The sequence below is a fragment of the Callorhinus ursinus genome, unplaced genomic scaffold, assembly GCF_003265705.2.
Source record: "Callorhinus ursinus isolate GAN/ISIS: 27379988/994484 unplaced genomic scaffold, GSC_fseal_2.0 scaffold57, whole genome shotgun sequence".
NCBI lineage: Eukaryota > Metazoa > Chordata > Mammalia > Carnivora > Otariidae > Callorhinus > Callorhinus ursinus.
In genome coordinates this window covers 6,902,947-6,915,102 of record NW_027397119.1, presented here as the reverse complement: position 1 = coordinate 6,915,102, position 12,156 = coordinate 6,902,947, and the positions used below count along the sequence as shown (strand labels likewise).

The 12,156-nt window shown below is 51.2% G+C and overlaps 1 protein-coding gene across 7 annotated transcripts in view; it reads right to left on the bottom strand.

Moving 5' to 3' along the window:
• Window positions 1-12,156, bottom strand: part of ATP2B4 (ATPase plasma membrane Ca2+ transporting 4) — a 94,181-nt gene that overhangs the window by 5,692 nt on the left and 76,333 nt on the right. For 4 of the 7 annotated variants that reach the window (XM_025855284.2, XM_073884576.1, XM_073884574.1 and 1 more), the window contains 5 exons: window positions 11,527-11,718; window positions 10,854-11,067; window positions 10,085-10,296; window positions 8,989-9,096; window positions 6,883-7,059 (listed from right to left, as the gene is read on the bottom strand). In XM_025855284.2, coding sequence (XP_025711069.1) covers window positions 6,883-7,059; window positions 8,989-9,096; window positions 10,085-10,296; window positions 10,854-11,067; window positions 11,527-11,718 — 903 coding nt within the window. Of the gene's footprint in view, window positions 1-3,877; window positions 4,059-6,882; window positions 7,060-8,988; window positions 9,097-10,084; window positions 10,297-10,853; window positions 11,068-11,526; window positions 11,719-12,156 lie in introns of all 7 variants that reach the window. The other 3 variants (XM_073884577.1, XM_073884578.1, XM_025855287.2) reach the window with 2 other exon arrangements.

The following is a 12,156-nucleotide window of genomic DNA, read 5'->3' as shown; positions in this document are numbered from 1 at the left end:
CTCTTTCTACCACACAAAAAAGGAAGGGATTCAGTCAATTGGGAGAAAAGGAAAAAAATAAACAACAACTGATTCCTGTGGTCAGCCTTTGCCTCATCCATGGGTCCCCGCTCTTTTGGCAGCCTGCTTTTCTGAACGGTAGGCCTCTCTGAAGTATGGCTTAGAACCTGGGTTGGCAGAATTGGGGTTGGGGCAGTAGGTTGGATCCTGAGACGGTGGGAGAGAGAGGCCAAGGGAGAGGAAAGTGGCTGGAGGATGGTTTTGGTGGTGGGGAGGTGGCTGAGCCTAGTCTTGTCCAAAAATCGTTCCCTCAGGAAAGAAATGAGGCTACTGCCGGAGAGACCGGTGTGGTAGGAGGGGCAAGGGAGGGAGGCTGAGTGGTGGCCTAGGGCCCCTCTTCCATGCCTCTGTTGTTTCAGCAAAGAATAGGTCCCTAGGGAAGAGGCAAGAATGTGCAGACAAAGGAGACATAAAGAGTCGGGCAATGCTATTACTAGACAGACCCTTCAAGACTAACACATGAAGAGGATTCACTGAAGCTGTGTCTTCGCTGGCTAAGGCTTTCCTTATCTTGCCTCACGCCACAACAGCTTGCCCACCCAGGACTGCGGGTGCCCAGAGCTTAGAAGGCAAAGGACTCTCTGCTGCTCGGTAGAATCGGCTCCACACTTCGGCCAAGAAGAAGCAAGGAACCTGGGCACACATTCGCCATGCTGAACAGAAGGTAAGGACCTACGTTTCCATCCTTCTCTGACTGCTGTTGACAATCTGATGGGTGAATTTTACCTGTCATGTTCTCTTTGCTCCAGACCTAGGTGAGATCAGATGGAACAGAGGCTCCATTTGGTCTTCCAGAGGCCCCCAAGCTTTAACTGATCTCCGTCAAATCTGAGAGCAAGGCACCTTGGATGAAGTGAGTCCAAACCCAGTGCCTTCTCCCTGGTCAAGAGATGGGTTCAAAGCCATACCACCCCCGGTAAGGAGGGATGACATAGCCCACACTTTTCACCTGCTCTTGAGATTTCCAAGTTTTTAACAAGTGCTGCAGAAGAAGAGGTACCTTTTCACACCACCAGTTGGTTATCTTCAATATCAGTGATTTTCAAACTTCTTGCTTCTATTTATTTTTGAAGCAACTGAATACTTAATGAAAATAATTATATGTGAAATCCAATAGAAAACAGATTTTTAAAAATTGGGGTTAGAGCCAGGGTCTGGAGCCCTGTTTTCTGGCTTTTCCTCTCACCTGTTGGGGTGATCAATAACACTGTTACAGGCAAACAATAAGGGAGATAAAAGTGAATTGGAATGGGTAGATGGAAACAATAGGGAAAATACCTTCTTTGGGGGAGCAAGGAACAGTCATCCGGCTAGACTGCAGGGCTTCTAGAATCTAAAGGGAAACCAGCATCCTGCAAGGGAAGCTTGAAGGAAGAGGAGTCAGGGAACTAGGCGGCACCTCTAGTGGCCTGGTGGGGGAGAGAAGGGGTGGGGGGTGGAGGGCTTGGGGCTGTGCCAGAATGCTGCTCAGCTCCAACAGAGAATATATAACACATGCTGATGAACAGTCACACAGATACATCACCACCAGTCTACCCCAAGCAAAGGTGGCATCCTCCTTCCCTGATGCCTGGTGCGTGAGCAGAGTACGGGGAACAAGACACAGCTAGTGAAGTGGCCACTGTGAAAGCTGTAGGCGTTCTCCATTCAGCCAATCAGCCCTTCCTTCCCCAGTTACTGTCCCCCAAAACCTCTGGGACATGGCTCTTCTGTGGCCCCTGTCCTACACATAGAAGTGGCTGATTGAAGGGCGACTGTTTCTCGTGTCTCAGGAGTCCTTACCAGGCTGGACCTTTCGATTAGGTATGAGGGCTAAGGACCACTCTCTGGAGCTCAGTGAATGGGCAGATGAAGACTCCATTTCTTCAGCTAGATTCTATAGTCTTCTGTTCTCTTTTCAGAAACCAGGGGAAGAGAAGGAATTAAGGGTTTTCCTATAGAGGGAAATCTTAAAGATTTATCTACTGAAGGTTAGACAAGTAACTGAATTCACTTGGAGATCTGGAATGGGGACGGGGGTCCTGAAATGCGTGACTATTTCTTCTAGGACATCTGGGTAAGTAGGAGCAGCTGGAGAGAGCGCGGGTGTGGCTGTCTCCTGACTCAGTTTCTGCCTTTGAGGGTCAGCAGCTTACCCTCTTTTCCATAAGAGCAATTCCATAAGAACCCGATGGGCTCTGTCTTCTGCTTAGTCTCTTTCCACCTTCAAATCATTGGGACAGCTGACACTAGCCCTTCCTCACAGAAAGGCATGAATTAAAAAAGAACAGATACTAGTTAGAAGGACAGGGAAAAAGCCTCTGAAGAAAAAAGGAAATAAGAAAGGAATATGGAAGGACTAGAGGGAGAAGCTCTTAGATTTTTGCAGGGTAAGACTTAACTTAGTTCTTTGACTGCTTTAGGGCCTAAAGAAATATGTATCTACAGAAAACCCCACCCCTCATATCTCACACCAGAATACTTACATTTGGCCACAAAGACAACAAATAATCTGATTCTGGTTAACCTGCACAGCTCACAATCACGTGAACCACAGATAATGCAACTGTTCTTTCTTTACCGTGCCCTCCCTTCTGGGGTTTTGGGGGGATGGGGGAAGAAGAGATAAATAAAATCGTCAAATATCTGAAGCTCACAATAGACTTAATACACGGAGACTTCTTCCCCACCAAATACCTTAATAGCACTATCAGCAAAGAGCCTTCTCTCCTCTCTGTGTCCCCTTTGGGGAAGGTGAAATGACCCGGAATTGTAAGGCATAAGCATTAGCAAGAATCCAACCATCTCCTGATGGGAGCACCAGATCTTAGGTTAAACACTGACAATGTTCCAGCTGATAGGCTGGCCCAGAAAGAGGCACCTAAAACTTCATGTGCAAAATAAGGCGTGAAGGGCTGGCTATGGGTGAGACAGTCAAACTAGAGGAAAGGGGAAGCAAAAGACCAAAACAAAACAAAAGTTGCTCTTCAGAAATTCCTAAAAAGGAAAAAGCTGGAGTGAAGAAAATTAAGTTATTTGGACCTTTGCATATACATTTCTCCTGCCCAGATGTGAATACATTGACTCTTAGACCAGAGCTTGGTTTGCCGTCCCTGAAAAGTGAAACCTCGGGGACACGCAGCCCTGTGCAACTGAACTGAGCTCCTTCTTTTCTTCACGCTCAGCTGCAGCTTCTACGCCAATGTTGCCAGCTCACGACAGGGCGGTAGCCCAGAAGGACTGTTATTATCGGCCAAGTTCAACGTCGGCTCAATGATGAGGGATCTCCTGGTAGAAAAGCCCATGGGAAGGGTAGCTCTCTTCATATTCTCTTTCAGGAGATCTGAAACTTGTCCCCCTTCCCTCCCAGGAAGAGAGGGCTGGGTTTTCATTGGCCCAACCTCGCCTCTAACCTCAGGAGATCAAGTTTAGACTCAAAGGAGCAGGAGAGGAGAGGAGCAACAACATATCCAAACAAAGCAAAACCAACCAACCAACAAACAACTCAAAGTAAAACCAAACAAACAAAAAACTCAAGGAAGAAACAGGCAATGCAGAGGAACGATCAGAAAGCAGGATTATTGTCGTTAAAATGATTATGGTTTAATAGTTTTTCAACATTAAAAAATAAAATAAAATAAAAGGGCACACAGCCTGGTTTGGGATTGGGATTTCTGTCCCGTTTTTCTTCCCTTAAGTCAGAGGTCAAAGGGAAAAACCAAAAGGAAAAGATAACCACAGTTGGTTAAAGTGGATGCCACGGTTTGTTAAAGTGGATGCCACGTGCTCTCTTGTGGTCATTTTAGCAAATCATGCATCATAATAGACTCTCACTCACTGCCCAGAGTAGGAGATGAGACAGCAGCAGGAACAGAAGTGGTGGGGGGAGATGTGACTGGCGCAACTGTTACATAGGATGAGCTAGGAACATGTTTAACATCAAGGTGCTGCCCCATGGTCTGTCGCTTTAGGACTCCCTTAAAAGAGGCTCCCGTCTGGAATGTGTTAATTACGTCGATCTGCAAAGAATCAGAGAGTGAGACAGCTTTGCTGCACAGTCCAGAGAGAGGGGAAGAAACAGGTGGGGGCGGGGATCCTGGAGGGTTAGGGCAGGGGGACGGAAAGTGCTGGGAAAAGGGGATAGGAGCAGGAGCAAGAGAGAAGTTTCCCTCATACACAAAGCAACGGTGAGGAGAAGGGGAAAACCATTAATTGCACAGCCCACTTCCTTTCAAGAACAATTTGCCATGGAGTCCAAATACCCAGCCAGAATCCGGTCTTCTCTTCCCTGGCAGCCTACGGAGGACATTTTAGGTGTGCGGGTGTCCAAAAGTATCTACAATTTAAAGGGACTTCTCTACCCCGTGACCCCTAACAGAGAGTGACAGCTTATTCATTGTGTTGACCTGTAGTCTTAAAAAATAAGGCATGCCATTTAAGATAGAAGGTGGAATATAATATAGTAACTGAATTTTGAGCCTCAGGAACCTCTGAACCAATTAAGTTGACCATCGATTTTTGCAGATTTTGCAGGACAAGAATTCCTGCGTTTTTAAAGAAAAAAAGCGAGGCAGGTAGTAGGCCACACACAGGCGGCTGGGGTGGAAAGGCTCCTAGACCCCAACTGCCGGGCTCACCTGCTTCTGGGTGTCCTGAGACCCTGCTCCTTGGGCTGAAGCAGACAGGGCCCCTGAGAAGGGAGCTCAGGAACCCAGCAGCCAGACTCCTTAGCGAGAATGCCACCGGCACCGGGGCTCCTGAAACGTCTGGCAACGTCTGGCAATAACTCGGTAGCCAGACCGAGGGCGGGGGAGCAAGACGTGCTGGTTGGCGGCGGTGGTCAGCGGCTACAGTCTAGCAAGTGGTCTCTGGTTCTCTGTGTCCTACTTCTCAGACACAGAGGTGATTCGTGCCGTTTGGTTACCAACCACGGCCTTGGTCTGGGGCCTGGGACAAACCTACTGTCCTGATCCCTGACCCCTAAGTGACAAGGAACAAATCAAAAGGAATTCCTCTATCCTTCAGGATCTGGTAGCACCATCTTAAAAAACGCCCACAGGCTTAATAGCAGGGGCTGACTCCATTCATTTCGCTTTGCTTCCCCAGGTGAGAAGGTGACAAAACAGGCACCTTAGGAGACAGACAGTTGTTCTTATTTATAAAGCTTCCTGAGAAGCCGCGGAATGTTTAGGGTTGGTTTCCGGACTCAGACCAAAGTCTGAGCTAAACTACCATCCCTTCGTCACGTTATATAGTTTTTAGTTCCGGGGTACGGAGCGGCCTGATCCCGTGGGAGGGAAGGGGCTGCACATGGGGAGGGGGGACCGCTACGGGGAAGGTACTTTCCTGAGCTTGCTAACGTCACAAGGCCCCCACTTCCACAGTGAAAACTGGGCAGGTCGTGCATCCGAACCCAGAGGTATAGAGTCAAGGGAGTGGGAACTGGGAGTAGAGGGGAAGGGAGATCCATGAAGCTCAGCCCCCCGCGATGGAAGACGGGCGAGGGGCCAAGGAGAAGCCGGAACGAGGGAATCCTGGGCTAGGGAGAAAACAATATCACATAGGAGAAGAGGAGGCAGTGACCCTGAAGGGAGAAAAGCAGACAGGTTATTTGGAAAGGAGCAGACCTGAAGGAAAGCACCGGGGCTTTAGAGACAAGAGCCAGTGGCCTGGAGGGGGGTGAGGGTGGGGTTTGCAGGCCCTGGGGAGTTTCCCTCTCTGCGGGGAGGAACCCGAGGGAGCAGAAAGGAACCCCAGGGCTTCTCCAACGAGCCCTGCCTTCCCACTTCCGTCACCGTCTTGCCTATGGGGGACAAGTTCCCGGCAGGTATGCAGTGGTGAGGATTCATTTGATCTCTCTTCCCTATGACCGAACGAGGTGGGCTTGACTAGGGAACTTTCTACGCCATCGGCAGCTAATTTTTGAGAGTGGAACTTGTTTCTGGGATCTCCAGCCAACCAGCAGAGAGGAATAGGCCTGCTCTCTGGAGATGGGAAATCTCAGGACTCATAGAACAGAGGCATATAGGGCAAGAACAGGGAACCTGATAGAATGACCAGGGCCTAGACCAGCCCGCCCACCCAGGAGCAGGTGGTTACAGTTGCTGCATGGAAAGCGGGAGGAAAAAACGTTACTGTAGGGCTCCATAGGCAGGGCGCTTAAGAGCAGCCATCTATGCTCTTTCAGAAATTGCGAGAAGGGAAAAGGTTTGAGGAAATTATAGCTTCTTCCTTTTGGGGAAGCAAATCTGAATCCTGCAAAAGATACTCAGGCATTGAGAGACTTTTGTCATTTATACACACTGAGCCGTCAGATTCCCCACCATGGCCTTAAAGTGTGAGTGGGGAAGATATGAGAGGGTGAGTTTCTTTTACAAAGACCCCTCCAGATAACGGCTATGTTACCCTCACAGCAGCTTGGGGATGCATACAAAGTGTATGCTGGCGATGCTGCCTTAGGGATATTGTCTAACTCCTTCCTTCTGAAGGGTAGGGATAGACTCCGAACATCTCCCACCCTGACGTCAGGTCTGGTGCTTGCAAGAGACCTTACACAGGAAGCTTGCTGGCCCCAGGGAGGGTGGCAAAATGAGCTTTAGAACCGACTGGAAGCTAAAGCACGATGCTACCAGTTTGCGTCCGGTGCTCTGGGCCCTATGACTCCTCTCCTCTCAGAGAGGCCCAGGCAGCTCGCCCCTGGAGCTAGGGAGCTCGGGCTGCCCACCGGCAGTGAGCCTTAGGGAGGGAAGAGATGTTGGCCGCCAAGAGCGGCTGCCCCTCCCACACTTCCCAACACGGAGAGATGTCTTCTCCCGGCAGGGGGACAGGCCACTATCAGAGTACCTGAGTCTGGATACGGTTCAGGCCCCGGAACCAGAGGATCTGGCCTCGGCGCAGCTCCATCTCTGCGTGGTCAATTTCGTCCAGCCCCTCTGCGTCCTTGGTGATCTCCTCTTTGGTGGTGCCGTGCCCAGCCTCCTTCAGGAACTTCAGGGATTGGGTAGGTATCGTGGAGATGATCTGAGAACAGGTGCAGCAAAAGGGGAGACACCAGAATCAGGGTGAGAGGGCGGTCCCTCAGCTCATATGGGGTCAGGCCCTCGCGTAGGTCACTCTTTGCCCCATCACCCGTTGCGGGGGGGCAGTGGGAGAGGTGCCAACCTAGCCAGGCAAGCACTCCTCAGGGCCTACCAAATGGCAGGCCCTCAGGAAGGTTTTCTGTATTTGTCGACACACGAAGGAGAACTGACATTTGCACGTGCGGCCAGCCATCTGCCTAGTTAGTTACATACTTGATTCTCCTTTTGTCTCAGTTCTTCATTTCTATTTTGCCATGTGTCTCTTAAGGGAAGTAGAACTATAATGCATGACACATGGTAAGAAGGGACAGGGACCAGAGCCTGGGGGGAAACAAGTCTGGGGATAGGAGAGGATGATCCCATTGCGAGTGTATGGGCAAAGGGAAGGGAAGCGTCGGAAGGGAAGGGCCCTCTTCTAGTTACCGTGTGCAAAGTAATTCCTGTGTTATAAAACAAGGGTGAAAGGATACTAGAGGTTTTCTTGGGCTTGGGGCGAGGAAGTGGGTGGGACAGGCTGGGGAAGAGGGGATAGACAAGTATTATCAGACATGGGCAGTAGGTTGGGCTTGCAATTCAAAATAAGTCACTCAAGAAGCTCAGTCAATCAGTTCTCCCCGACACAAAGACGAGGAGTAGACAGGGCTGGGATGAGAGAGGGACTGTATGAGCAGTCCAACATGGAGTCAAGGACTTTGAAATGGGCAGAATGTCTGCTTTTGGATGATTGGAAGGAGCTGCTGTGATGCGGAAGGAAGGCTGGTCTCTAGCCTCAAGACTGTGTGGTCATGTGTGAGACCAGACCCAGACGGGAGTTTCAGACAGTTGGTGAAACAACCAAACTTCACCCAGGTGTAAAAGGGACCTATGGTAAAGAAACGCCACCAAACAGAACAGGGTGGAGGGACTCATGGTAGGAACTGGGACAGCAACTGATCAGGGAGGCATCTGGGATGTAGGAAAGAAACAACTAGCAGGTCTATGGGGAAGGTCTGCAGTCCCAGGGAAGGATCTCTGGGGCCACTTAGAGCAAAGCCATTACCCAGGTGGCTAGGTGCCCATCGGTGGAGACTGGAGGTCTGTAAAGCAGAGCCTGGTCTGGCTCAGAGCTGAGGATGAGGGGGATGTGCAAAGTGGTATCTGGGAAGGAACAAAACTTACCGGACCTGATCCTATTATCATGTTAATAGCTAACTTTTACTGTGTACTTAGAGGGTGCTAGACATTGTTCTAAGTCATTTCTGTGTTGTAACTGACTGGCTGATTAACAACGATGAACAATGATCCTGTTCTCCTAACCTGAGGAGACCGAGGAGGCACAGAGTGGTTAAGGCACTTGCTCGAAGTGATTCAACTTGTAGAAAGGAGATGTGGGATTCAAACCCGGGTAGCCAGTCCCAGAGTCCATGCTCTGAACTGGGTGCTACATTGCTTCTCTGGAGACCTGGTGGGTCTAGATTTACCTAAGGTGAGAGTCAGCCATTCAACCCAGTCAACTCAGTAAGGCCGTGGTGAACATGAGGGGCAGGGGGGCCCTAAACTAGGTCAGATCAGCAGCTCACAGCCAGACTGTGGCTTCATTAAAATAAAGACTTCTGCTCTGTAAACTTCTACTTCTAAGACCCTTACTTTTGGATCTGCCTGCCTCTGGGCATGGTTAGAGGAGAGATCCAGAGACTCGGAAATGGTGGGCACGGATCATGCTACTCCAGGATCCTGCAAGACGGGAAAACCTCGAAAAGAGGGGGGAGGAAGGGGAGGGAAGGAGAAGATGCTGGTGAGGAGCTGGGAGGTGCCGCCGTTGCATGTCCTATCTCCTCCAGAGGAGAGAGCGTGCGCCGGCCGCGCATGGGGCAAGCCTGCCGGTACTCACCTGGCCCCACAGCAGTTCGCCGATGCCGATGAAGAGACACCAAAACCACTGAGACAGGGTGAGCTTCGTACAACTGAAGGGTTTGCCCCCAAACTCCACAATGAGAATCTAGAACAGAGAAAGAGGCAGCCCACCATCAGGGAGGCGAGTCATGGGCAGCTAGCCCTCTAGCCGAGGCCACCAAAGTGACGTCAGAGCCCTGGCCCATGATCCCTGTGGCGCCAGTCCTGATCTGCTTGTCGGAGGAGGAGAAAGAAGAAATCTGGAAGGGGAGAAGAGAAGACGGACACAGTCTTTCTAGAGACTCTGAGGGGGAGACAGAGCTACTTACTATGGATATTATCAAGGTAAGAGGGGCAGATCCAGGGGGGCTGGAGGCTTCTCGTGACTGCCGCCAGCGGGTGAGGTGCCAAGAGAAGGCACAGAGAGGAGGAATCGAAGAGCAGGGCCAACGAGGGGGACCCCGGCTGCGGAGGGCAGAAGCCCTTAGTATAGGGCGAGCTCACAGTCTCCTGTATCTGCAGGTGTTCAGCGTACCTGGGACTAGGGCAAGGAGGAAGGGACCCAATGCTTTCACCACCAGGGCAGCCACGCCCTTGACCTCAGTTCTACAAGAGGCTTATCTGTCCATTTGCCTGTGCGCCATGCCACACTCCTCTCTGTCTGCGAACTGCGCCGCGTTTTCTACCAGGGCCCCTCATGAGCGAAGGGGCAGAGACAAGGACAGAGCCCTACGGCACGTACCCGCACGTCTCACGTACGCTGGCAGGAGGCATGCAAAGGACTGCGGGGAGTGACCCTCTTCTTGGCCACTCTGTGAAATTTCTGTTCTTTAGAAAGACAAGGAAAGGATCCCACCAATCATATTTTATTTGCCACCAACGTGTTGCCTTGCACCGCAGCACTTGACCCAGCAGGCTCCAGTTCCAGAGCGATGTGCAAATGGAGGCCAACTGGGAATCCAAAAGCGTTCGATCTGCAGCCCGAGTCCCCATCCTTCCCTCCCTGCTTCTCCTGGGTACCTAGGGAACCCTGTTCCCTGCTTCTGACCTCTGCCATCCCAGCCCTCCTGCCCCGACTCCAGCCAGAGGCTCACCTGGCTGATGAAGGTGCCCAGGACCACGGCGCAGAAGATGAGGTTGCGGAAGATGCCTGCGAAGACGTTCCTCTCTCCATGGATCTTGCGGGAATTGATCTCGTTGAAGAGCTGCATCAGCACAAAGGTGTTGAAAATAATGGTGTAGTGCTGGCTGGGGGGCGAGTGTAGAGGCGCCTTCCTCCCGCTATCAATGTCAAAGAATTTCTCACCTAGTGGGGACAAAGGAAGCATTAGCGGGTTAAGTATGGTGTCCGAGAGGGCTCAGGTTGAGTCAGAACAGCACGTTGGTATGGCCAAGCTGGTGGCTTACGGCTGGTGTCCATTCTAATGGGTCAGTATCTGAGCTACGCTAGTTGTCAAACACTTTAAGTGTCAGCTCTGGTCTCAGCATATCTGACTCTCTCTCCGCGTCCGCTCCAGTGACTTTGACTTCTTAAGGTGCAGCGTGGGGGGAAAGCGGCATGAGGGCCAGGCAGACAACAGGCTCCATCTTAGTGCCACTATTTACTCACCACGTGACCCGAGCTTTCGTTTTATAATCTTTAAAAAATAAAAGAACTACAGAAAGCCACCCAGTGACATTCTCAAGAGGAGCATGTCAAATAGTATGATGTGCCACATAGCGGGGCAAGGGACACCCCCGGTGGGTGCAGCTGCTGTCATCCCCTGTCCCGTGCTCAGCTTGCTCCCTTGGGCCGTTCTCTGTCCCCATCTCTGCTTTGCACTCCGACCCCTGTCCCCAGCCCCAGCCCCAACCTTGGCTCACCGGCAAAGACGAGGAAGAAGATGACGGTGAGCTGATAGACAGCGTGGCCCAAGATGTTCTTCATCATAGTACGTGAGATCAGAGGCTTATTTCGGCCATAGGGGCGACGCTTCAACAGAGACTCTGTAGGAGGCTCCGTGGCCAGGGCCAGTGAGGCAAAAGTGTCCATGATTAGGTTAACCCACAACATCTGCACGGCTTTCAGTGGGGAATCCTGGTGGGAAGAAGCACCAGTCCTTTCAGCTTTCCTCGCAAACCAGCCCCTACCTCCCTCACCAGCCTCAGCTTTGCCCCTGCAACGGCCTAGCTCCTGCTATCCACCTAGACTTTGGATCTGGCCATTTATTAGCTGAGTGCCCTTGAGAAAGTTACCTAACCTCTTTAAGCCTTGGGTTCCTCGCCTGTAAAATGGGGAGAATACCCACTTTGCAAGGTTGTTTCTGAAGACCGTAGAAGTACTCATCATAGTGGCTAACATGCACGTGCTAAGTTAGCGGGAGATAACTTCGCATTCCCCTGCATGGGCAGATGGAGACCTAGGAGAGCTGACTCCTGCCCCAACCCCCCTGGGGGAACTCTTGTCCTTAATCCTCAGTAGCCAGGACCCCACTGCCCAGGTTCCCTAGCCCCCGCCTCAGCCCTCCCCTCCCGGCCCACCCCGCACCCCCTTCACCTGAGTGATACAGGCTCCGGTGAAGGCCACGATCACGGCTACCACGTTGACAGTGAGTTGGAACTGCAGAAACTTAGAGATGCTGTCATAGACGTTTCGCCCCCACATCACTGCCTTCACAATGCTGGTGAAGTTGTCATCTGTTAGGATGATGTCTGATGCCTCCTTTGCTACATCCGTGCCTGCAATACCCTGAGTAAGAGAGGGAAGGAGAGCAGTGAGGATCTGGATAAAGCAGAGTTTACCTACGTTCTGAAGCCAGACTGCGTTTCCAGACCTCCAAGAAGCTTCCGAACCGGCCATGAACACTAGAGGGCGCACTCCCCACGCTAATGCCAATGACCGAACCACTGTATTTTGAGTTCTCCTCTCCTCCAGAGAAAATGTGTTGCTGTCAGTCCGCAGAAAGCAGGGCTAGGGCCTGATGCCACCATCTTACTCCTGAACCCAAACTGGAAATGACAGTTACCTTTGGTATTCCTTTCTCCCTTCTTCGCTACTCCCCCACCTTGGATTTCTTTTTTTCTTTCTTTCTTACTTTCTCCTTCCTTCCTTCCTTCTCTCTCTCTCTTTCTTTGTTTATTTCAAGATTTTATTTTGAAGTAATCTCTACACCCGACATAGGGCTCA